The following is a 27,443-nucleotide window of genomic DNA, read 5'->3' as shown; positions in this document are numbered from 1 at the left end:
CCACTTAGCCTATCTGAGGAAGATACTTTTAAGACACTGACAGATGATTTTGTTGATGATGATTGAAACAGTGAGCTGGATGTGTGCTCATACAGTGGAGCATGCAGCAGGCAATTTGTTCTGCTCTCCCCTGTAGGGTTATAGCCAGTCAAGAAGGCACAGGGGCTCTGCACGATACATAGCCACCACTGCTCTGCTTTCCACACCTCACAGTCTCTAACTCCTGTCATGTGCCTGGGTACATTCTCTCCCCTTACACACAGAAAATATATCAGACTACAAGTGAGAATATCTCTTTCCTACCTCAGTATTGCCACACAACATTTTTCTTCAGTGTGTCATGACCTGTTTCTCCCTCTGTTGATTCCTTCTCCACTCTTTCTTCCTTTTCATTCTTCTCTTTTTTTTCCCCACATTCCTGTAACTTCCACTTGTTTATTTTTTTTTCCCCTCTCTAAATCATTAATTCCTAAACCTAGGCTTTTTATTGAATAATTTCATATTTCAATGATTATATTAGAAATGTACTCCCATGGTCATTCCAGATCAGAAGAAATATTTTCACAGTGTCTACAAGTTTGTTGACACCGTACATAGACAATGACAAGGACTAGACAAGGACTAGCACCCTCTGGAAAACTCTCTGCAACTGCTGTTTTATTCTTTCATGAAATTAGTCTAGACAGAAAGGGGGGGAAAAACAAGCTTTTCCTTTGAGATCCCTCTTCTTCATTACAGTATTAAAAATATAAACCAGAATGTAGCCAGGCAGAAGCCTGGGATACAGTAATATTTGATTTTATAGTTATAGCACATGCAATCTTAACTATTGTTTACCACAGCCTCTGGTAACAGATCATAGCAGTGGAAAAACAGCCAGTAACAGAAATCAAGCTACAAACCTGATACCTGCAGACCTATCTCAGACCTGCCAGCGGTCTCAAAGATCACAGAGAAAATACAAAGACTGCACACCTGTTTCTGGTTAAACAAAAAAAAACCTGGATTTTTATCAGTTTGATGGTCACCTTTTACATAGCACTGTTTTGTCAAGAGCCACTAAAGAAAGAGCTTAGCAGCAGGTAAAGTACTTGTGGCTTTGACCAAACTCAGAGATTTATCTACAATATTTTACAGTAAGAATTATATTCTTTTCAAGAGCTGAAATAGGATTACAAAGCATGGAAATTGAAATCTTAAAATATATATCTGTATTGTTGCATATGACTGAGCAGCTTCATTAATAATGATGTCCCAGAACATTTCTGTTTTGCATATGAAGTCGGTGGAAGTTTAAATGTATCGCATGTAATCCATATTAATTTTGGCAGACATTTTGAATGGATACTCTAAGAAAAATGGAAGAAGTCAGTGATTTGCATGCTGTTATCTAACTTGAAAGTTAACACGTTTCCTTTTTCATCCACATCCTGTACGTTCATGACCATGGACACCGTACTTCCTCTAACCGTTTCCCTCTCCTCTTCCATGTGTTACAAAGGCACTGTGAGCCTGCACTACCTTTGAGATTGTGAGCTGACCTCATACTGTAATCATGAAGCTCCACATGAAGACCTCAAATAGACAAGGCCAGCTGCACAATGCTACACGATACAAGCCTTGCTGAAAACACCTAGTATTTTTGTGCTATCAGAAGAATGTAAAAAACTTGAAAACTTCAACATACTGCTTGTCCTCTGAGACAATACAGTAAGTACAAAAGCAGTGATGAAAATGAGAATCAAGACAGTAGAGCAGCAGCAGCAGAAGCTTTCTCCGTACAGCTGGAGGTGTAATCTCAAGTCTGTTTCGTGACCCAGATCCTGGGCTACCTTAGCAATGTAGCTGTCAGCAGACACCTTTCAGTTCAGCCAAAAAGTCAGAGCTAAATAAATATCATGCTAACTACGTTTGTGCACATGAGCTGCAGGAAACTTGTGTGCCTTAAGCGCAGTAGCCAGATGGGATAATTAGACTCAGACAGATCATTGACCTTCCTAATAAAAACACCCCAGAAATGGAAGTTGACTGAATAAATCTGTGTCATGTTAAGATACTGCCAAATAATCCACGGAAATCCATCTATACTGACTCACAGCATCTCAGCAGGTACACCTTGCAAGAGCTTCAACACATGGTTTTGGGTTCTTTTCAGTATTTCTTGAATTTTCTCTATGGAAAATAGCAGTGGGAGTTCACTGCTGCAAACTACTCAGCTGTCTTTCTATGAAAATGTTGAAAGCACATATACATGCATTTATGCTAAGCTATTCTCTCTTTAATTATCACTGCGGCTGGTTTGTCACAGTAAAACAATTTTGGGAAAGTAAAGGCTTTGAGACAGCACAAAATGCAAATGTCATCATTTCACCTTTTATAAATGGAAGGCATGACATCCATTTAAATCATGCTATTTTATCTTTAATCATAAAGGCAAATATAATCTATTAATCTTCTGTTTGAAAATAAGTTCATTATTTCACAATTACAAAGGCCACATGAGACACCACAGACTCTCTGAAATCAAGTGGAGCTTTCCTTCCTTTCTGCGCTGTCTATTTTTCCTTCCTCAGTGTGTATCTCAATGTTCAGACACACACTGACGAAGAATCACGTTCACAGGAGACTACTCCGTTATTTTCCAGGCATTTTCTTGTCATATAATTCATTTCCTAGCCAATATATCCTAAAACAGAAAGGATTAGACAGAGTTCCAATTATTGCTAAGCACAATCTGTTATGAACAAAGCACGTATCACAAACCCAAAGACAAGCAACTCTGGAAGAAGTTCACAGGCAGAAGATAACAGCAACTCCTCAAGAGTCCCATCCCTCTCAAGAAGATTAGAGCTGGCTCACTGAGCTGCAGAGACTGGTTGTCTCTGTTCCTCCTGTACCCCTGAGGCCTGGCATTCTTGGGGAACCAATAATTTAGATTATTTTCACACAGAGGGTGGTGACGCACTGGAACAGGTTGCCCAAGGAGGTTGTGGATGCCCCATCCCTGGAGGCATTCAAGGCCAGGCTGGATGTGGCTCTGGGCAGCTTGGTCTGGTGGTTGGTGACCCTGCACGTAGCAGGGGGTTGAAACTAGATGATCACTGTGGTCCTTTTTAACCCAGGCCATTCTATGATTCTATGATTATCCAGAAGCTTTCTAAGTGCACATTACATATCCCAATACACACAGCTCCACTTGGCCGTTCACCAGGCATTCCTGCATGAACAGATCCATCTTGTTATTTGAGATTTGTGTCTATACAAGTGACTTCCACAAGGAAGACTGCACATCAAAAACCAGTCCTTATTTTAACAAAATACACATTTTCAAAAAATCAAAATAAAACCCCCTAAACATTCTGGTAATTTCAACTCATACCAAGCTCTGACTTTGAAATACCATTATTTTTTGGTTGGGATATTCCAAAGTGATAGAAGTGACCGGTGCCAAAGTTACAGTCAGGGCTTTGGTAAGGCAGTTTTATGTCTTCTACTCCACACAGCATGCACTATACATATAGATATCACCCAACTACCAACAAGTAAGCAGCAACATATCTCAACAGTAGCATAACAGTATCTGTCTTGCTCTCTTTTCAATCCCCTGGCTGAATGTGATTTTAACTGCTATTCAGTTGGATTCCTGCTAATGAATTAACATACAGATTTAGAATACACAGAGCTATATAATTATTAAGCAGGCAAACAAGGAGAGAGAGAGAAAAAGATGATAACAGATCAAATCATCTTGTGATTTACGTAGAGGTAAATTAGCAATCACTGTATTAAAACTAGAAGGAGTACAAGGATGTATGAAATGTCTCAATCAAACTACTTAAACTCTGTTTTATCTACTTAACACAATTCCCACGCTCTCATTAGTGCACTAGTTCTTTTCTCAACAGCAGTATCCATCAATACCAGAATGCTGGAAGACACTAAACACTGTAATAGACATCACAGTAGACAGTCCAGTGATGTCACACTCCACAAACAAAGAATTCACGGGATTAAAGTATCTATGATATTCCTAACTGATGCTAAACTTCTTGAAAAGCACATTCACAGAGAAGTTTCCCCACTGCCTCTATGCCACCTATGCAGAGCTGTCACGTTCTCATCCCTTCCTGGCCACAGCCACCCAAAGTCTGCCTGAGTTTATAGACCACCTGCTACACTGTAAAAAGAGATTTGACCTTAAAATTACTTTAACACTGACCTCTAGTGTCAAGAGATGGAAATTTAATTTTTTATGAAGTTGGACAGAATTGAATCTTTCATCTGCAGAGACTCAGTAGATCAGGCTGATGGCTGGATGATCTTGAAGGCCTTTTGCAATCTAGATGACTGGATGATTCTACAGTTCCACTTCCACTTACACCAACATGCAGTTAAAGATATATCTCCAATTCAGGTACATGAGCTACAAACAAGGACAAACTATGGGTGATGTACCATATCCTGTAGTAACTTCACAATTAAATCCAGATCTCTGCTTTCACTTATAAAACAGACAAAAAGGAAGCTACAAATTGAAGATTTCATGCATTGTAACAATGTAACAAATGAATTGCAACATAAGCTAAGCATACACCATGATGTGACAACTGCCCACATCTTCACACAGCCAAACAAAATTCTCTTTCTCATTTCAGGGATCGTAATACTGAGGCAACATCTCTACTGCAAAACGACAGTACAATGGCCCATGAACTCACAGGGGCAGGTATTTTGCCCATGCACCTATTTCATTTCTGTACTACACTTTCTAAGCTTACCAATGAGGAAGTTAAGAGAGACAGCATCAAAAGCCTTGCAGAAATCAAGGTAGACGACATCCACTGCTCTCCCCGTATCTATCCAGCCAGCCATGACCTCACAGAAGGATACTGGGTTGGTTGAGCATGATTTCTCCTTGGTGAATCCATGTTGACTACTTCTGATAACCTCCTTCTTTTGGAGATGTTTGGAGATGACAACTAGAGTACAGTGTTCTACTACATTCCTGTAGAAAAAGGTGAGACTGTCTGGCCTGTAGTTTCCCAGCTCCTCCTTCTTGCTCTTTCTGAATACTGGAGTGATATGGGTTTTCCTCCTGTCCTCAGTCACCTCTCCTCCATGATCTTTCAAAGATGACAGAGAGAGCCTTGGCAATCCCTTCTGCCAGATCCCTCAGCACTTCTGCATGCATCCCATTGGCAACTGTAGATTTGTGTGCATCGATTTTGCCTAGAGGCTCTCTAGATCAGATCCTCCTCAACCAAGGGGAAATCTTCCTTTCCTCAAGCTCTGTCTCTTACCTCCAGGATCTGGGATTCCTACAGGGCAGTCTTAGCAGTAAAGACAGAAGCAAATAATGTGTTCAGTAACTGCCTTCTCAGTGTCCTCCATTTACCAGAGTAAAAGAAAACCTTGAGGAAGCCAGAGCTCTAGTACACAATGTAACTCGCTGTCTTTGTACTCTGAGAGGCAAAGTATGGGGGCAATGACCTTTACATGGAGGTGTTCCAAGAGGTAGCTTGAAGTGGCAAGTACTCTCACTAAGCATGGTGTCTTATAGGCCACTGTAGCACACATACTAATAATACATATATGTATGCATACGCATGCACATATAAAGCATGTACTTAAGTCAGAAGGCTGAACCACAAAGGGTGAGAAGAACATCGGTATATAATCCCAGCCTGGGGTAAACATGAGCAAGTTTTAAGCCGTCTGAATCTACAAGTTCATTTTCTGTAACTTCGTAATTCTATAAATGCAATCTATAAATTCTGGATTACACATCCTTCATTTACATTAACATCACTTGCATCAAGGGAGATTTTCACTTTCTGCCACCTACCCATCCAGAATATTTATCTCTAGTAGCAGGACTCAAAATGGGAGTCCAGATTCACTTTACTGCTCAGTATCCCCGAAACTTGTTTCAAGAATGGCAGAGTTTTCCAGAGGGCTCCTCCAAACAGCTGATATCATGGAAATCTTTATGGAAGTTCCTTCTGGAGCATGGGTTTAGACTGCACAGACAGCAGGAGAGTACAACAGCCCTGTGAAGAATTAGGCAACACAGCAGACCAGAGCTCAAACTGAGTTAGTTACACGTGTATGCACATATGAATCAATGCAAGCACATATATTTCAAAATAATTGACATGGCTCTCCAGCTACTTTCAATGCAAATAATCTGCTGTGAGAATGAACTTAACTAAAAAGACTACAGATTCAACCCTTCACTGATGTGAAATGAAGAAATCTTCTCACACTGACAAATGTTATCCCATAATGAAAACTGTACAACAGGTAAAAGCTTTCTGCTGATGAACTGCCAGCAAGAAAACAGGTTATTTTCCAATATCACAGGCACATATGTGGTGCACTTCAAGAAGGTGTGCTTGTCAGCAAGTCAGACAGCACACAAAGACCCCACTTCCTCCATTGCTCATATGTTAGCAATCTCCTGTGTGCTAGTAGCTCACCTGATCCCAACAGAACACAACAGTGATGCCAGGAGGGAAACATCCCTTATTTAAACACAGTGAAATAAACACCGAGCCTTCAGATTTAATGTTTAGGCTACACATCAGGTAATGGGATTTTCTTATGTATTCCAGCTGCATGTGGGAGTGCTTAGGGATGCACATGGATAATTAGATACAAACACCTATGGGACAAGAGAGAGAGAGTGATACACTAAATAACAGATGCAGAATGGTCTCTGAAAGTTGTCATAATCATTACCTCTCTTGGACCTCAGCATCAGGGAACTGGTCTTAAAAACAATCATTTGCTCACATTAGTTGGCTGCCAAGCCTCCATCTAATTCATTCATTAGCAATATATCAGGTTAGCAAACTGCCATGGCAGGAAAATAATTAGCTTTCCATTGCAGGGTGGCACATTTCTCTATTGCATTGAATAACAAATAACTCCATAAACTGCTATCTTTTTTTCTTTTTAATTTTTATTTTGAGGCCTATTTTTGTTTAATTAACCCTTCCAAAGACTGCTTTAAACACACACAAACTGCAATGACAGAGAGCTCTTCGACCAACCACTGCTGTCTTAGCATGAATGGCTATTATACAAGCAATTTATGGGTGACCTAGCTTTAGGTCATTTAAACACAGCTTCATAGAATAGCTGAAAGCAGAACATGCCAAAAGGCATCCTCATTAGTTCTTCTCTCCATCATCTGCATGTACTGAGTAACTTGAAAGCATAATTTCAGATGGTGCTATTGTGTCCCAGCGCACATCAAAATGATTGCGCATCAGTTGTGCGGGAGATGGACTGCTACCGTTCTGAAGATTTCTTAATTAGGTTTGTTATTTGCCTTAGCCAGAACAGAAGCGTATTCCTAAAGTCAAAGTAGCCTAGCCTTTTTTCTGCAAAGTGCTTTGAAAAGAGGTGGGTCAAAAAGGAAATTCTAAGATGTGGGAACCAGGAAGAAACAGTAACACTGAATATTGCTCACACAGTAAAGAATTCCTATAACCAGACTCCTTCCAGACTACAGCATATAACTCCAGGGATTTCACTATAACTGGATTAAGGCTGTATATGGAACTGCTGAATCACAGCCTGAACCCCTGACTGACCACCAGAGCCAAGCAATGAGTCAGCCACGGGAGCACAGATGAAGGTAATTCACCTGTGCTACTGGAAGGAGCAGAGCCTGGCTGCACCTCTCCTAGATCCCATTTAAGTACTGACTATAACTGGGGAAAAGTTCTCTTTCTGGAGATCACTCCTTGTGGAGAATATTACAAGCCTACACCACTGGTAAACATTTTCCATTTATTATCTTCCTGTTGCAATAACTTTACTTAGCCTAACTTTCCTGGATATTTCTTAATTATAACATCTGCATATTCATTGATTACACAGGCTGGTATTTTATTCCTCTTATCAAAGATCTCATCATTTTAATGCTGGGAAATGATGTATCTGCACTGTCTTGTGCAGCGTGTTGCATGGTTTAATTATACGGTGCACTCAAAGGCCTTAATATGTATTATTACTTCTGATTTTCTTCCTTCACACTTGATTTTTGCCTTATGGATACGGGGAAGATGTTTGTTGGTATTACCCCTTTCCCTCAGTACAACATTTAACCCTGCAATATCTGATTCAAGTGCTAAGAACACCAGAGCCCTAGCTTAATATCTTAGGGGAAATTTCAGTGGGCTTCAAAGCTTTCTTGCCGCTCCTCTCTGTAACTCTATAGCCTCTTCTTGCTAAGAGCTCAGCAAACACATAGCATTATACAAATCAGGTGGGAGGAACCAGTCTTCGTATAACAGCATACTTCTAGTAAATGCAAGCCTTTCTTAATGAAGCCTGACAGATGTTTACAGAAAGCATTTCGCATTGATATTTAACTAAAACCCTTTGGCAGAAATTCTAGTAAGAGGTCATCAAAATACCCAAGCAATTTCTCTCACTACCTGACATATGGGTATGGTCAATTACATTTACCATTGTGTTGTCTCGTTACTCAGCTTCATAAAGTATCATTAACATTCACGACTCCCTCTTTCTGTTCTAACTTTAATTGGACTCATTAACTGCGTATCTCCCCCTAAATTGTCCTGAGATTTCCAATCTGATTTGAAAATGTTCCAGAGGACTTCAGAGCGTAGAGTTTGGATAAGTATTATCAAAAAGGAATGAAAATGCTTTTGGAGCAAAGGAAGTAACAACTTTTATTTTTTCTGAGAAAAGCAATTAACACCACAGTCCTGCAGAACCACCTTTGAGAAAAGACATGACACGTTGTAAGTAAATATTTCGTACAAAAGAGGTCCCAAAGCAATTGTTTGGATATAGATGTTTTTTATGTGAGTCTAATGACCAAATAGGATTTTGAATCCTGCTACAATGTATTGCTTGTTCTTTTTCCTGCCACTACTGTATCTGATCAATTCCACTGAAAAATGAAAGAAAGAAATGACATGTTACATGAGCCTCAAGTAAAAAGATGCTTCCCTGGTACTGTATTAGCTAAACAGGGTGACTTGTGGAGGGCCTTCTTGCAGGTACTGCAAAGTAGTGTCATAAACAGCCACTGTGCAACAGCAGTGTGTTCCAATGCCATAAGAAACAAGCAGGGGTCAAGAGGAGAAGAATAATCTTCATCCCAAAGACTGGTTTTCATGCATAGAATTTTACACAGGCCAGAATTACTTCCATCCAAGGGCTCCAGCACAGAAAAAAGGCTCAAAACTTTGTGCAGAAGGGCATTAAGAAGAAAATGAAGTTTCTTGGTAGAAAATCATTCTTCTATTTAAAACATTTTCCTGAGTGAAAAAAAGCAATCAAGAAGTTTGGTTGCCTGTCATCTTTGGAATGCTAATCATTGTGGTAACTGTGCTGGTAAAGGAATTATTTAAAAACTGTTATTTACTGTTTATATTTTTAATTACATCTACATAGCTGAATGTGCTCAAGGAAGCAAAACTGCATGGATAATTGGAACTGCAAGGAAACAATCTAAGGGTTCACAAAGTGAAAGCTGCTTCTAACTTAATACCCAAGGTTTTAAATTAGGAAAGCATTCAAATATCCAGTTGATAAAGATGGGTGGCCTGCTGGGCAAAGGTAATTGTCAGGGACTTAATTCAGGACTCTCACAGCACACAACACAGGGGAGTTCCCCACTGCAGTGGTCTGAAACAGTAAGACACCATTTACAGCCATGAGACTAAAATTAGTGAGTACTGCAATTTTACAAATATTAACAAAAATATCAGAAGCTTTTCAGCCTTGTGGGTGAGAACCTGTTACAACTCTTCATTCAGAGTCCTGTCCCAAACATGTAAAGAGCCATACAAGTCAGCCCCGGTCAACATAATGTCAAGAAAGGGGAAAAAAAAAAGTTCCTGTTCTCCATCAGATCTGTGCCTCACTCACAACTGAAGTTTAAACGGGACTGGAAACAAACTTCTGAGATGGCTGTCATGCTCCTTTAAAACTGAAGACATCCCAAAGGAGGAGGAGCTGCGAGAAGTTTGGACAGCCCTCATATTAGCAATGCTGCCCTGTGTGGAAAGGCCACCTTGGGGGCACAGCGCCAATGAGAGAATAGCAAAGCATTAACAAATGAAGTCTGGAAACCTCAGTCAAACAAAATCAGCTTCCATTAGGCAATAAGTCATCCAAATCAATTCCCATCTTTCTTAATCCTTACACCCTAACTACCTGTGGAAAAATAAGCACAGAAAATTACACTGTGATGAGAGGTAAAACGAGATTTTGAATGTATCGCTTACCCGAGGGCTGCACTGCCAACGTACTAACAAACTGCAACACCTCACTACAAGACTACAGCACCCCTCGAAGCCAAGCACTCTTCGATGCCTAATTTAACTTAATGAAATAGCAATGAAAAAAATATAAAGACAATACACAAAGTACGTATCTTTCTTCAGTGCTCCTTTTAACTGTGTTGCGAAACACCCAGCAGCCATGTACTCCTAATACTGTGTTGTCATAGTGCCTAGCTTCTAGTTGCAAGGGGAACTATCTGTGGAGAGTACCGCTGAAAGCTGACATGGACAGGTGCTGTGGTCCAGCTAATGTCAGAAAATACACAAATTTACTGCAGCTCTATATTGAGTAAGATGGAGTTTCTAAACCTAAGAGATCAAGGTCTAATCAAACACTACAGTATCCATTAATAGAGAATTTTATTCCAAGGATATACAGTGAAATGCACGTGAGTATTTCAGACTTTCGGTTTACGCATGCCCTCCAAAACTTCACCACAATTCCAGTTAGCAATGTATACAAAATTATAATAGACATCCAAGAGCAAAACCTGGGAGCAATATTAACACTGGAAATACATTCCCTAATGAATCAGCATAAAGACCAAGACCAAATGCAGGAAGAACTTCCCTTCTCTAAGCACTAATTTTCAGAAATTTCTCTGAACAGCAAAGAAAGAGCACTGGATGCAGTGTGTGGGGCACAGTGCAAACTCCAGGATATCTTAATTTTAACATCTCTCAATTCCATATGCACGTGCAAATTAAACTGTAACACGAACTCAAACAATTCTTATATGAAAAGCTGTTTTTAAAAAAAACAAAAGTAGCCGATAAGTTCATTTTGAGGGAAAACGGGATACTCATTTCACTGAAAAACAAGAAATCCCCCAGTGTGCCTCCACGTGAAAGAGAAGCTGTCAGACACAACAGATCAAGCGACAGGGCGCTGTTTACCGCAGTACCTCGGTGGATATTACCATGAAGGCACTGTTCTGTTTGAAACATATCCAGGATGGTAGGTACGTAACAGAATCATGAAGAGCAGTATGAAGTATGTATTTTTTTTTTTAAATACATGTAAGCTGTTGTATAATCAATGGATATTAAGATGTTACAATCACAAAAATAAACAAGAGAGTTAGGCAAAGTAGATTATGATAACAAAAAAGAATAAATGGAAGGCTTACGCTTAGTTGGGCTCACTACAAAACACCAGAAGGAGGGATCTCCAGACAAGATCCTTCCCCACTGGCAGCCAGCTCTTAAATAGGTCTAGGAGCACAGGTGAATTGCCTTCACCTGTGCTCCTCTGGCTGACTCATGGCTCACCTCAGGTGATCAATCAGAGGTTCAGGCCATGACTCAGTAGTTCCCATACAGTTGTCATAAAAGTTATTCCCCCACAGCCCCAAGAATTTCAGGTGCTTTTTTTGTGATTATTTTTTTGTTTGTTTGCTTGTTCCTTGTATTGACAAAAGGAGCATTCTCATCTTTCTGCTCCTGGAGCTGAAGCTAAAATACCTCTGAAGGAGCTGTGACACAGTGAAGCAGGGTCCTGACTGCACAAGGAGGAATGCGCAGCTCATTCCCCTAGGACTCTCCCTTCCACTCAGCCCTATTGCACACTTCCTCACCAACTTGCTTAACCCACAGTAAAGAGGCAGTCCCTGCCAGCAGCTGTCATGGATGACTGACAGGACAGAATACAGCAGTAATACAGCAGCTGTACAGCCTGCAGTATCAACTGAAGAGAGAAAAACTGGCTGCTGAAGAAAAGCTGCTCAAGCTCACCGCAGCAGTCTGTAATGAGAAAATATTGCAGAATGAGTTCTGGAAAGCCTACAGGATACACTGCCTTAATGTTTCAATAGGCTATGCTGCATCCTACTGCCTTAGTATATAAGTACTACTTTAAACATTAGTATAACTTCTGATTTCCCTCACATGTCTGAGCAAAATGACAGTATGCTACATACTCAAGCACAGTTATTGTTGCCTGTCAACAGCAGAACTCCCATCTGAAAGCTTTTTGACTTCTTAGTGATAAAAACAACAACAAAGAAGAGTATATACATGGTACTTTTATGCAATACATATAGAGATTTCTATGCAATAAATAATGTCCCATTAACAGATTAAGGCTCGGTATAACTGGATAATTTTGCCATGTCTCCAGACAGATCCTTCTCATCCTCTATAACTGTCTATCGTTAAATAAACCAAATGCTTTGCAGACCAGTGTAACATACATATTGAAGAAATACACTTTGGGGCAGTAACAGCATCTGCAACTATAATTTTTTTTTTATAATTGCTAGCTCAATGTGGAAATAAGAAAGTCAACAATGGATCTCATTGCATGTACATGCATAGAATCATAGAATCATCAAGGATAGAAAAGACCACTAAGATCATCCAGTCCAGCCATTAACCCATGACCACCATGCCCACTAACCCAGATCCTTCAGTGCTCATCTACTACATCTTTCTTGAAAGCCTCCAGGGACAGTGATGCCCCCACCTCCCTGGGCAGCCTGTTCCACCACCTCGTCACTTTGCAGTGGTAATCCACGCACATTACAGGTCTGATCCAAAAGAAAAAAAGAATGACCCAACAGCAAAATCCTGGGATTTCTGCACTGAAACCACGTGCGGCTTGTGTAGCCATCAACCTTCCAAAGTAAAGAGGAAAAAAGTTAGAAGCAGAGAGAGATATTAGACAGTGTTAAAGGAATCTCTTGAAACAAGATGACTTAGACTGATCTTCCTCGTAATTTCATTAACAGAAGATACAGAAGCAATAAAAATTTCTATTACTAAATTACTGACTTCACCTACTAGATTTGAAGCCACTCTAAACACTCCAAGCAACCATAAAGGAACAAGTCTGATATTTCTTTATTTTCCATAAACAGCTGCCAAATTTTCTGCTACAGTTTTTCACCTACCTGCATATTCACTAGGCAACTTTAATCACATGCAGCTGTTCATGAAACTTTAATGGTGTTTTTCCCACTGAAACATTAATATTTTCTGGTTAACAGTCCCATATTATAAATCATTTTGTGAAACACAGCCAATTAAAGTACAAAGTTTCTGCAGAAGTTTTTGCTAAGTGACTGAAGATCACAGAAACACAAAATAAAAACTATCCACTCCACATAAAGGCCAAAACTGAACTCAGCAGAAGGGAGCAAAACATTGGTGCGTACAGCACAGAAATAAAAGGGATTAGGGTGTAAGGATTTCTCATTTAATAGGTTATTTTTTAATGGAAATTCCTTTTTTAATAAAATGATGTATTGTTTCAATCTTAGCAACTGGATTTTACAGTTACTTTGTAATCCTATAATTACATCCAGAAGATCAGCATGACCACCTGACCTCTCTTAAGGGGACTAAGAATCACTCTCAGACTTTTAAACTTCTGCATCTTCTCTGCTTTATATAATTTACTTGCCAAGACATCACTGAAAAGAGTCTTTAAAAGAAAAATAAATAAAAGAGAGAAGAATCAAAGGTACTATTTGTTTAAGTTTCAGCAGTTCAACTCTTGATGTTTACAATAGTCCTGCCTTGGCACCTACCAGGACAGCATTACAACACTTTCTTTGCTACCGAGACCAAGCCATATACAGTTGAGGGGGATATAATATTTTATTTAAGCATATTGTAGAAGGATATTAAATTTTACAGGTCAGATTCTCCATGGTGCTTGTATAAGGCTGGGGCTGCAGGAAGAACAAACACCCCACTGCCATGATAGACTGTCCCTGTGTCTGCCTGGACAAAGTTCCCTTGGCCTTGCTATGGTGGAATGGGTCTCCAGGCCACAGCTCACACATTTTCCACCATTTTTAAATAGATCTAGGTCCCAAACTGAGACAAAGCCATGTTGTACCTCTGAGAGTGCTTCACACAAACTGAGCTTCCCACATGTCATTCAGAAGCCTACCTAAGCCTCTGCAACATCACCAAGCACAAACAGGTAAGTGCTAAGGAGGCACCTGGACTAGCTTCTTTCTGTTTGGGGTCATCTTTCAACCATATAACGAAACAAAAAACTGCTGGGGACCTTGGAACAAAATGGTTTGAGGTTTTTGTTTGTTTGTTTGTGGTTTTTTTTTGTTTTTTGGTTTTTTTTTTAGCAACTCCTTTTCAGGCTCTGCCTGGACCCTTGGTGTTGCATAGCCCTTCCGTAGCTCCCACACAGCAGGCTAAATTCAGCTGTGCACAGCTACCGGGGCTCAAACAGAGAGCAGAAGTGGAGCAGACAAGCAAGGTAATTCAATTTAGGAAGATAATTCACTTTTGGTATTAGCCATTCCCCCACCACCCAAATAAATCACTGGCAACAAATACCCAGCCTTTTTCTAATGAAGAGAGAGTGCTATGCTTATTATCTTCATTCTTCACTCCTGATGAGCTGTTGAAATGTTTGTGCCTGATTCTGAGCATATTGGTATTGATGTAAAAAAGGGTCTGCCTTTACAGAAGCAATCGCACTGCCAGCACCACAAAGGAGGAAGAAGAACAGGGTAGGGCACTTGTTACTCAGTACAGCTCTCTGAAATGCAATTTAAGTTTGTGTTGGTTTTTTTTTCCTATTGCTGCAGTTGGTTACCTGAAGCTCAACCTCCACATGAAGAAAGCCTCTCTTCCATTCCCCTCTGTCCGTACTTTGCATACTTACAGGGTATATAGATGTGATAAACACAAAGTGTCTCCCTTCTTATAGTGCCTCAAGATATAAAAAGGAGGCAAATTCCCCCTAACCAAAGATTTTATCAGTGAAGCGTACCTTTCATCCCTCCCATAAGCTACTTTTCTGAACAGACACTTCTTTGAAGTACAAACTGTCCCTGTCACAAAGAAGAAAGTGACATCTTCAACTTTGAAGGTATCTGGGCTCTTTCTTGACAGACAGAATGTGATAGAGAAGATTATGAGATTCTGTATGTAAGGCGGTTTTTGGCTCTGCAAGTTTTCCATTCATTTCTTTGGTTGAAAATAAACATGAAACTGCACAACAGCCTATCCCTCCTTCATTGAAGAGTTGCCAGCACTTCTGTGGAATCAGGTTAAAGAAGTCAAAGAAGTCACTCTCTCCTTCCTACAGGAGAGAACGTACATTGTCCCATATCTGCCAGGTGACTGAATTCACTCATTTCTAATCATGACTAGCTTCCCCTGAATTTCCTCCACAAATCATATTCAGGCATTTGTGTGAGTTCCTATTAGTGATGGATGTAACTGTCTAGCTCCAAACCTGTTGGTTCACCACCAGGTCAGGAAGACTGGGAAAGCATTGTATGGTATAAAGTGCCAGGAATGGGAGGCATATCTGAATAGGATTTTGTTCATTTATAGTGCACAAATTTTATTCAATACACAGAACCCAAACTTCACCTTCTACCTCTTCTTGTTCCATCTACAGTAGGATGCTGAGTATGAAAGCGGTCATCTCACTTGCACACTCTCCATGCCTCTCTAGAAAGGCAGGTTCCACCTTTCCCACCACACGGGGCTACGTGGCTGAGCAAGATATACATCTCTTGAGTTCCTTTGGGTTACTAACATGACGTTGTTGATGTCATCTCTGCTGCAATCAGCCCTGCAGCACAATGCTGTGATTGTTTCCCCTGACTCACATTCACAGCGCATTTGTTCCAATAGGCTTGAAAATGACGGATGAGGCAGCTAGGTTTTCCTGCTCAGTAGGTTTTTGCTCCAATCTAATTAAAGACATTCAGTAACTCACTAGAGTTCCTTGCAAACTACACGCATTCCATGCTTTACAATAAACTCTGAAAGCAAACTGCCTGATATTTTCTAAATCAGCTCCTTAAATTGAAAGGATTCCTCAGGAATTTCTTTACAATAATATACCAAAGCTGTGTGTTGAACCAGAAAAGTCAAGCTTCTTTTGAAACATCTTGTTTTTGCTGTTATTATTAATGGCTTTATTTTCTTGTCTAAAAGCTAACAAGGAAAACCACTCTTGGTTCTCTGACATGCACAGAAGTGACAGGACAGCTCACTGGAAACAGTCAGCTCTGGTCACCTTGGTTTGAAACTGGGTCAGTGATGCCAGCTTCTGGGTACACAGAAGGAATATGCAATTAATTTGGGGATTCAGAAGCTGAGGGCATGAACATTCTCTGCTTGCAGGCAGAACTCAAGTAATCCAGCTTTTGTGCTTAAAGAGTAGGCAGTCGTGGTAACTAAGCCATGTTTACATATGGTTTTTGAAAAGGGCCTCCTTTCTGGGAAATGCATCAGGGGATCTTTGGAACCAGTTAAGCCAAACCCCACATTGTCACACCAGCTTAATTCAAATGCAAATGGTAGATGGCCACCACCACAAGTGTGAGAGAACACGTACTGGCAGAAAAATACTTGGAGCTCTGAACAGTGCAAGCACCTCTGGAGACAGTCAGAGGGAAAGACCATGCAGACTTAACGCGCTGTGCTTTCAACTCTGCCCCTGGCACTGAGAACAGACCTTAACCCTGCCAACACTCTCTTAGTCCTTGGTGCCTCATGAAATACCTGTCCTCATCTCCAAAAGCAGAGTACACTTAAGCTGTACCGATGGGAACAAATTCCTTCAGGGTTGTAACAACCAATTAAGGGATGGGAAGCAATTACTTCTATGTCCATACAAATGAAATTCCTGCAATGCAATTAACTATCCCTTATCATCTACGGTTGAATTTCTGAAAAGCACATGCTGCACACTGTCTCCTTCCCTAGGTTTTTCACAAATTTAATCAGTTTGTTTTAGCTAATGCAGTGGAACCAAGCTATTCTAGAGAAATAATATATGACTGCAAATTACCTGAATATTTTCAAATATTTTTTTTCATTTAAAATATAATTTAATGTGAGATTTTGCAGTACTCATTTCTATTAATATATTATCATTTCTTCTTTATAAGTGATGAGCCAGTGTGTCATGTAATTTTTTCTTCTAAATAGACCAAGACTTTGATCTAATGCAAGCCCTTGCTGGGAGTAAAGAGGCTTTCTGTCTAATTTAGTTACAAAAAATATTCAATTAAATTTGGGAGTTTAATTCATTTAGTTATGAAAATTAAATGAGCTCAATAAAGTACATTTGATTTGCCTCAGGAAAAAAAAAAAAGGGGGGAGGGGGGGGAGAAGAATCTGTGAAAGGGGAAATAAGGAGGGGAAAAAAAAGTAACTTTTCTTCTCAAACTGAAAGGTGAATAACATGAAGAGCCTGCATGCATTTTAGTGTGGCTATATATAAACCATATCTACAATAAGTTTATTTACAGTTTCTATCCAGAGACCACATTAATAAATGGCATTAACACTCTAAATTAAGTACTCCTGGGTAACAAAAATACTGATAGGTCATATTTGAGTCCACCTCAGTCAGTGGGAGACTGGACTCTTCACACCGGGAAGGCACCAGTCCTACACAATCTTTCTCCATCTCTCTTTGGAGAAAGAGGAAGCAATGGAAATTATTCTGCAAAAAGGGAACTGAGCCACTTGGATCCCTCTGAAAGAAACCCCCTTTTAGTTCTGCAGCAGCCACTTACCATTTTTGCAGATAGGACAGCACTGATCAGGCTCATAGACAGGATCCACGCACTCGGTCTGGGGACACGCTGACACAGTGCACAGCACTTCACCATTGGCTTCACAGCGGCACTTCTCACATGGAGAAACCTGAAACACAAATCCACTCATCTTTTAATCCTTTCACTTCTTCTTTCCTTTATCTCTTATTCCTCTTCCTTTAAAACATATACTTTTTATGGTCTGAATAAAGCAGAGGTCAAGGCTGGGCTCCTGCAAAATTACAGGACTGCAGCAAAATGATTTGCAAGCTCTGCTGTGAACCTGTGCCAAATGGAATTGCTAAAGGGATCTCAGGAACAACAACTTCTTAGATTTTAACACAACTAAAGTAAAAATATTCCTACATTTTTAGTGAAATTCCTGCATAATAGGTTCCTAATTCAGTTGAAATTTTGCTTAATTTTATTAGATGTTCAAAAAATAATTTAGCAAAAAAATACCGCATTAAAATTAAAGGAGAATTTTTGCTAAATTAAACATGAAACTCCTTTTAATGGAAATCTTCATTGCATTTTTACCAGGTTTGAAACCTCTTGGTGGCAGGAAGTTGCATTTCACTGAATGCAACTTCACTGAAAATGATCATTCTCATTGTGAAGTAGGGAAAAACATCCTGTGAACTCAGATATTTCCCAGATGTTAACTACTCTTTTGTAATATGTGAAACTTTCTGAAAAGAAAATGCAACTCAAAGAAAGAAGTGAAGCCAAAAAATAAAGAAATAGGGTCATCCTTTTTTACCTACTGAAACGTAACTGGTTTTGAAGAATTCTGCAGAATAGAAGCTCCAGGAGATAGCTACTTAAATGACCTACTTCAATTAAATTAATTTCTAACAAAATGGAATCAAGGATCCCTTTAGGAAAGATATGGACTTTAAAAAGTCTGTGTTTGTTAGATGTATAATTCCAGTTGTTCTCTTTCCCACAAGGTGCTGCACATGGTATCTCTAATGTCCGTGTACTCCTAGAAGAGCTGGAGGTAGAGGGAAGGAAGGACACCAAAGAAAAAGAAATTGTACATTAAATTGCATCACTATTCTCAAAAAAGCCCCACACTGCTATCTATGCTCAAAGCGCAGGATGACAATCTGGCTGCATGTTAATAACAGTGATCCTCTAAATCCATCATCTGTTCACATTCCAGGTTTACTTAAGGTCAACACTTTGACGAGGCTGGTTTTGCTTGGAGTCTTTCCCATTCCAGATTCCAGCTGATGCAGAACAACCATCTTCTGCATTTCTCCAACATGAGCAGAGTAACCTCAAAACTAAAAAATATAGTTTTTGTTATGGAGAATCATGTGAGATCTCTAACTTGCAGATCTTCTGGTATCTTCTCCCTCTTTCTGAAGCGTATTTCTATCATATTTCTTTTTTCCTGAACTCCATTCTTGGCTTGCTTGTCCTGTTCACATCTTTCTCACTTCCTGAGTTCAAATACATTGATGCTTGCACAGCATCATCTCTAACTAAATGCTCATCCATGCTTTGCTACTTCTCTTCCCACCTGCCAGGACTGTCATTTCTTTATGCACTTGTGTATTTTTTAACACCATCCCCTCTACTTAGAATGCCTAAATAGGGTCTCTTGCTGTGTTGCTTTCTGCTTTTATTACTATTATTTATTTCAGACTTCCTTTGCTAGCTACTTGTTTCCCGATTTCCCTTTGCTTTGCACTCCACTCAGGACAAAAATATGCATCATGCATTTATAAAATGCTACATGGAGGCTGACAGCCCACTGCTGCAGACTTTTATTGCGGGCTTTCAAACGGAAACTTCGTCTTGTAATTGTTCAAAGACTGCCATGTTCACTTGCAGAGTTGGAATGTCAGCAGATGAGGAGATTTCTGATCTAGTGCTCAGAGTCAGCTATTTCAGACAGTCACTTGAATTTCATGTGAAAGTTTGAATGTAAGCAAAAATGAGCCCCTGCAAGTCATTAGTAAATAGTCTTCCCTCTGGACTTAGGTGCAGAAAGAAATGCTTACTAAATTATGAGAAAAAGAAATTTAGAAATCCTATTTGACCAGTGCTACTAGAACTCAGTTCCAAGGATATGGCTCAACAAGGCAAATCTATAGCTTTCAATAGGCTTCAACATTTTTTTAGACATGCATAAGTCTAAAACTTCTACAGCAACAAACCAGTAAGTAAAAAATTGATAATACTGCAAAACGACAAACAAAACTGATCGAATCTTTGTCTAGTAATGATAATTTGGAATGATGCCCTTTCCTCTTGTACAGTGCATTCAGTTAAGGACCACATTGTTCATGAATCAGTACACTATTGCTCATGTTACACTGCAGTCAGGAACACTCTTCCTGTTTGGTAATGATGGATTGTTTCAGGAGAACGCATACAGAATCCCAGAACAATTTGGGCTGGAAGGGACCTTAAAGCTCACCCAGCCCCACTCCCCTGCCATGGGCAGGGCTGCCACCCACCAGCTCAGGCTGCCCAGGTCCCCATCCAACCTGGTCTTGGGTGACTTTAGAGATGGAGCACCCACAGCTTCTCTGGGCAGCTGTGCCATTGCCTCACTACCCTCATCTGGAAGAATTTGTCCCAATATCTAATCATAGAATCATCAGGGTTGGAAAAGACCTCCAAGATCATGAAGCCCAATCTAAACCCACTGTTTTGTAGTTGAAAGCTGTTGCCCTTTCTTTTTAGCCACTATGGGGTCTGGTAAAAAGTCTTTCTCCATCTTTACAAGTAAGCACCGCCAACTGTTAGGCCCATTACTGGGTGGGATAAACACTCCTCTGATGTCTCTGTCTCAGTCAACTGTACAAACAGCAGTTTGACTCCCTGCCACTCCTTAGTCCAAAGGTTCCATCTTCTACTTACCCAGGAACATAGATTCCATAGGAACATGCCCATGGGAACATAGCCATGGGAAAAGTGTGGCAAAACCATCAGCTTTGGTGTTCTCCTACTCCAGGTATGTGTCAGAACCAGAGATCAGATTCCAATGCTCACAAATCCTGTTTTGTTTGACACTGCTGCTTTCCCTCCCACTTTTACAACGCTAATTTTTATACCTCAGAGTGTTTACCAAAGTCAGTAGGACCACGCATACAAGCTTAGCCCACTTTGGTGAGGAAGGGGACTGGCATCAAGGAGGTTCTGCATATGTTTGTGCTCACAAACCTCTTTTCAAGCATGTAAGTGAACCACAGTAGCTGCTAAAACAGTGTTAGTGTCCACCTTTATCTATTCATCCTTGGACTAAATGGTACAGCACTGTTTTTTATATATTATCATGATGTAACAGGAACTATAGAAAAACAATTTCTTATCTTAATGGCAGCTGAATACTTAGAAACATAATCATCATTAGAGAGAGAGACAATAAGACAGTGTATTACAACAGAAGTTAAATAAATCAGAATGAAAAGAAATTTTTGGTCCTTCATTTCCTCTCCTCTGTTCCTGTAACATAAGAACATTCCCTGCAGCACAGTCACTAATGACAGCCAATGCAATGAGCAGCCTACTTGTTCATCTGGGAAACCACCAGTCTTGCAGAACTCACACTTAGCACATTTGACATAACCAGGCTGGACTGGAGATGACATGACCTAGCAGTCTCTCTCTGAAGACTAACAATGCCATGACTCTCTGGTCTGCAGATGAAGTTGTTAACTACACAGCAGCAGTAGATCTGTCTATGCAAAAACTGGGGAAAGACAACAAGAAGCACAGAAGGCTGAAGTATTCACCAGGCAGCTGTAAAACCTGTAGAAAATGGAGTACAGATGGCAAAAATAAAAACTTCTTTAGAACTGTTTACAGGGAAGTTTATGAGCAGACGTGTAAACATTTTGCTATCAAGTTGCAGATGCAGGAAAAAAATACAAACACATGATTGCGTAAACAGGTAGACTTCCCACTAGCAGAGCATGAAGAAAACTGAACATTAGTGAGAGTAGTAGGTTTATCAAGCAACTTACAACTTAAACTGTTGCAATTAAGAAGTGAGAAGTCATTGACACTCATTAAAGTTCTGATACAGAGTAAGCTGAGCTTTATCTTTTCCCTTCCCACATGCCAAATAAAATATTATAGATTACATGCAATCCACATTTGCTCTTTGAGAAAATCTAAGCTTTAAAAAAAAAAATCATAATCCCAAAGTGATTTGCTATTCTGGTGGAATTTGAATAACTATTTTCTTTCACACAACTTAGGAGAACTTGAACAGAATTAGGTTGACAAGAATTAAATGTACTGTTGCATTCACCTACAACAATGTACCAGCCTTGCTTTTATTTCTCTATCACTTCACAGTGTCACAGATGTTTCAAAATTTGTTTGGGTTTGTTGACTTCCGGATTTCCAAAGTATTCACCTCCCAACAATAAAAACAAAAACAAAAACCACATTTTTTGGTGGCACAGACATTCAAAACAAAACCCATAACCCATAAAGCAACAACTTCCAACAATGTATATCTTCCCCATTGAATAATGCACTTCTGAAGATTATTTATGGTCCCTGAAAGGCTATTACTTTATATGTCAGCCTGCATTTCCAAATGTTACTGTAAGACTGAAAAACATCTCATGGAGTATGTGCTCAGCAATCTCTAGCTCCAGTGCTGAATTTTACCCTAGTTGCGTTTCACCAGCAGTGCTGAGGCTTTTGCTCCAGTTTCACTTGTACGGATCCTGCAACGATGCCTCTGCCATACAGCATCACAATAACCCCAGGAGAGCAGAGCAGTGTTGATGAAAACAGCTTCAGGAAACCTCATCCTTGTGATTTTGTATTGATATTCCTATCCTTTTTGAAAAGCAGAAAAACATAGGTGTACACATACACACACGCACACAGAGCCTGTGGGTTTTCCTGTCAACCAAGAAGAAAAGCATCAAATCTTCCTTCCCTGGCAAACTCAGCTTCTGAGTTAGTACCGGCTCTTTTCAAGGAGATGTTTTGCTGTGTTGAATTATATACAAATTTTATATAAGCAGACTCCTAAACCTGCATGTATATATATACACATCTGCATGTAAGTATTTGTGTAGGTAACTTCCCTTAAAAGTTAAGTCACGTTTTTCTTCCTTCAATAATGTCTGATGAGTGGCAATAAACAGAAAACAAAGGTGAAGACAGAATAAAATCAGACTTCTATCCATTTATAATTCCTTCCCTGACCTTCATCAAGAGGTGGCATATAAGAAAGCTCTGTAAGACAGCCAGCTTTAAACTTGTAGAAAAAGCCTTTGTGTGTGATGATTTGCATTTGCAGTTGTTTCCACCAAGCAGCAATCTGACCACATCTGTGCTCTCCTTTGCCAGGCATCGCAGCTAATTGCGGCTGCATGGGCTGATGATTGTGTTTACAGTTTTGTGCCTGTATTATTGGAACCAGTGTGGGAGCCTGACAAAAAAGCAATGTCCTGACATGTCAAAACGAAGCAGTTGCAAACCCCCTGCTGTGCTGTGCTGGTAACTTTCCTTGCACACCTGGAACAGGCACCCATTCTCCCTCCTTTCTAAAGCCGACAAATACAAAGCAGTAAGGGACATACTATTTCATTGCAGGAGGGCATCAGTTCAACTATATAAAGGCTGAACAGGGTTAAAAAGAATTTGGAAGCCAAAGCCTACACTAACATTTTTGTAAATGTCACTCTTTGTGTTCCCTTTTTACCAAAGCTGCCATCCATGCTCAAGTATAACAGAAGTCCTAAGGCTATACTCTCCCAGCATACACTGAACAAGGTACTTCAGATTTGCTTTATAGCCAGTAACAGGACACCACTATATACAGAGAAAAGCAACTTGTTAGAAGTTGGCCTAACAGTGAGGAGAAGCCTTTTAAACCTCCATATGGAGACCTGCACAGAGCAAGTGCAAAAGCATCACTGCTCTGTCTGCCGTTCAGAATTAACTTCACTGAAAAAGAAGGAATCTTACAACCTATCTCTGAAGTGTCACCGACCTGCCACTACTACAGTGGTCTTCCTCTTAAAGGGAAACCACTGCCCCAGAGCTGAATGCCATCTTTGAGAGGATGCACAATGTCTTCTGCCATGCTTTGAAAACAACAAATACTCTGCATGTGAAATGTGAAGACATAAATAGAAATAAGCTTCTAAGAGCACACAGACACCACAGAGAGCAGAGGGGGAAACTTATTTACATCTTTCACAAATGTAATTTATCTTCCTCTACCTATGAAAGGCTCAAGCTGACAGGGCTCCAAAGAGCCCTCAGCCCACTCAAGCCAAAGCCGTGTATTGCCACAAAGGTGCTGAACCAGATCCTCACCTGCAGCCATTCCCAAGCAAGTCCTTACAGCCTGCCTGCAGAGCTCAGCCACTATAACATGTGAAAAGGGCAAGATAAGCAACCAGAAAACTTCAAAACTTTTCAGTGCACTGCAGTAAACAATATACATTTTCAATAATAATGACCTTGGACAGCAGTGTTTAAAAGGCTCTGCTCTGAAAAGCTCTCTCTAAACACAGCTTTTCAAGCCCTTTGTTTCAATGTAACCTTAAACCAGACAGTAACCCCTGCTCTCATTAAAAGGCAGGCCCATCCTTGTTCTCTGAAAGCATTGCACAACCTTTTCCGCTCAGATTAGACAGTTAAAAAAAGGTAACATCACTGCCTGACTGCCGGGAATGGGAGTCAACCCGCAACCCCTGCCTGGTCCCTGCACGGCACAAGTGTCACAGGGAACGGTAAAACAAGAGAACAAACGCAGTGCTGGAAATCCTCTTCAAATCCACCTCGCTGCCAAGCAGCATCCTTTCAAGTAGCATTTTTTACTGTAAATACCAAAGGAATTAATAGAGACCAGCCCCATCATTTAAAATTATTACAGTATCGCAGCACAAGAAAGGTCATGTTTGAGGGGAATATTTCACAGCACCACAGAAGCAGTGCTAAGGCAGAAATGAAAAGGGGAGGGGAGACCCAGAGCACCCTCCAAACTCCCCGTGCGGCTCCAAGCGGCCGAGGCCCTGCAAAAGCCCTTCTGCTCAGCCCTTACCATGAACTCCTCGAGGCTCTGGTAGGTCTTCCCCCGAAACTCGCAGTAGTTCTTCCTCTCCTTGCACTGCGGGCAGCACTGCGTGGTGTCCACATGCACGCACCGAGGGTGGAGCCTGGGGCACTCGGGCTGCATGCACAGCGGGCCCTCCTCCGTGCACAGGCAGGGGCAGGCTGAGGGGCCTGGAGCGAACTTCTCCCCGATGGCGTAGACGAAGCCGCTCTCATCCACACAGCCCTTCCCGCGGTAGTCCGGGTAGGCATACTCCTCCAGGGGCTCCGGGGTAGCGCTGGCCACTGCCGCCGGCAGCGACGAGGCCTCGGCTAGACGAGGCGCCTCGGCTGCCATGTCCCGCTGCTCCTGGACCGGCACGCTGGCGGACTTCCCGCCCGTTCCCTGGCTGCTCCAAGCCTGCTTCTGCTTGGTCCACGACTCCTTGTTGGAGTAGTTCCTGCTGCCTTTGCTCTTCCAGTCCCTGCTGCCCTCCTCCCTCCCGCTGCGGCCGATCTCGCCCACTTTCCCCGCACCGGCCTGGCTGTCCCTCGCCGACGCGTGGTCCCTCTTCTCCTGGCTGGCCTTGATCTCCTGCTTGTCCTGTGCCCTGGCCAGCTTCTGCAGGGGGATGGTGGAGCTACAGAGGGCAACCATGAGGCAGCAGGTTACCAGGAGAGAGCTGGAGAGAGCTCCAATTGCCATTGCAGTAGAGCTGGGCATCACCTACTGCATCCCACAGGGGACACTGCGCTCACATCGGAGGGAAGTGCGCGGCGGATCCGCAGCCCCTAGGAAGAGAGCGGTTAGAACACTTCAGCCCGGGCACCTCTCCCCCACCCCGACGCAACGACACCTCGAGCACCGTGCGAACCGCACGCACCGGGCAGAGCACAGCCTGCTGCCGCGGCCATCCCTCCTCCTCCTCTTCTTCCTCCTCCTCCTCCTCCTCCCCCCGCTCCGGAGCGGACCTCCTCCCGAGCCTCGCACGCCGACCCCCGTCCCGGGATCAGGGTCTCCCGCGGCTGCAGTCTTCGGGCCGGGGCTGAGTGACAGCGCTGCCCGGCGTGGAGCAGCGCGGAGCCGGCTGCGTCCCGCTCATCTGCATGCACGGTATTTTTCATGAACCTTTCACTCAGCCTGAAGTGCTGGTTGGTTTTTAAATGCATACCATCGCATCGAAGCGCCCCGAGCCAAACTACATCCCTCCCGAACTCCCCAAACAGACACGCAGCATCTCTTCCTTCCCGTGTTTTAAAGGCACGGCGGAGCCCGGAGGAGTTCCCACGGCACCGACAGCGCTCCCGGCTCCGTCCCCAGCACACCGCGCATCACACCCCGAACACACACACATATACGTACGCTGCTCCGGCCGCGGCGAGCCGAGACGCTCCAGCTCCCGGCGCAACCCCACCTCCGAGGTACGGCTCCTCAAAGCCATTTAAAAGCCGCCGCACCGCCCGCCTCCCCGGCCCTTACCGGCGGCCCGGCCCGGCGGGGGCGGCGGCACCGCAGGGCACCGCGCCCGCTCCTCCCGCAGCCCCGAACTTCCCGGTGGGGCTCAGCCCGGCGCCCCCCTACCTGCGCGGAGCCGGGCTCAGCCCCGCCGGCGGCTCGGGGCTGCCACGGCGGGGCTGCGGGCTGCCCACCCACCCCGCCCGCCGTCCCCCCGCCAAATCCAACGCACAGCCGCCCAGCCGGCCCCACCGCTCCCGGGGGCGGGCTCCTCCGCGGCCCCCGCTCCCTCACATGGCGAAGGGAACCGGGGTACGACGACCCGCTCCGGGCCCCGCAGCGGAAGGGAGGAGCGCGGGTGGCGGTGCGGGAACTTCGCCGGGATGAGGGCGTCGGACGCGGTGCGAAGCGGGAGGGGACCGGGGGTGGCGGAGGGGCCGGCGGGGTCAGCCTGGCCAAGGCTGTCTGCATCGATCGGCTCCGCTTTGGTTAGCGCCCTCCTTAGCCCCACTTAGCAGCGATCCGGGGTGTGGTACGCGAGTTGGAAAACCTATTTGCGCTTTCGGATGGCTGACAGGTTTTTCTATGCTGAAATACCATGTCGGTTTTTTCTGTTACACAGAAAGTGGGCAGAGCGGGTCACTTTAGCAGTGATGGCTGAAGCGCAGGTAGTCAGAGTGGTGGGACAGAAGCGCAGAAGAAAAGCCCAAGTGAGATCTTTGCATGTGGTGTTTTCCATCTGCAACTGAGCAGGGGCTGGGAGCCCAGTAAGGTTACTTACACGTTTGCTTTTTTGTTTAATGCTAACCTGCATTAGATGCTATCCCAGGATAATCTGCAGTGAGTTTTGCCTTGCAGATGTCCCAGTGCAGTCCCAGCTGCACTAGCCTGAGTGCTGCAATGGATCTCCAGCAGCTTGCTGTGCTCCGCAAGCTGGGCTGCATTACCCAAAGCACTTCACAGTTCTAGGCTAGGTGAAGTTTTCAGAAGTGTTGTCATTAAAATGGTAGCATTGCAGTATGGGTGCTCAGGAGAGCAATGGAGATTGGCTGGATATTAATGTTTCAGTGCTAAGTACCTTCCTGA

At 42.5% G+C, this 27,443-nt stretch overlaps 1 protein-coding gene across 2 annotated transcripts in view; it reads right to left on the bottom strand.

Annotated features, from left to right (window-relative positions):
* The window catches only part of VWC2 (von Willebrand factor C domain containing 2), a 53,665-nt gene extending 27,290 nt beyond the window's left edge, over positions 1 to 26,375 (bottom strand). Inside the window, exons 1-3 of one of the 2 annotated variants that reach the window (XM_052703549.1) lie at positions 26,265 to 26,375; positions 24,912 to 25,693; positions 17,849 to 17,978 (exon numbers count right to left, since the gene is read on the bottom strand). In XM_052703549.1, coding sequence (XP_052559509.1) covers positions 17,849 to 17,978; positions 24,912 to 25,625 — 844 coding nt within the window. In that variant the 5' untranslated portion in view covers positions 25,626 to 25,693; positions 26,265 to 26,375. Of the gene's footprint in view, positions 1 to 17,848; positions 17,979 to 24,911; positions 25,759 to 26,264 lie in introns of those variants that run through there. The other variant, XM_052703548.1, reaches the window with a different exon arrangement.
* Between the last annotated feature and the right edge of the window lie 1,068 nt (positions 26,376 to 27,443).

This window comes from Tympanuchus pallidicinctus, unplaced genomic scaffold, assembly GCF_026119805.1.
Source record: "Tympanuchus pallidicinctus isolate F22 unplaced genomic scaffold, pur_lepc_1.0 scaffold5, whole genome shotgun sequence".
Lineage (NCBI taxonomy): Eukaryota > Metazoa > Chordata > Aves > Galliformes > Phasianidae > Tympanuchus > Tympanuchus pallidicinctus.
Note: the sequence above shows the minus strand (reverse complement) of the source record. Positions and strands in the feature narration are given on the sequence as shown.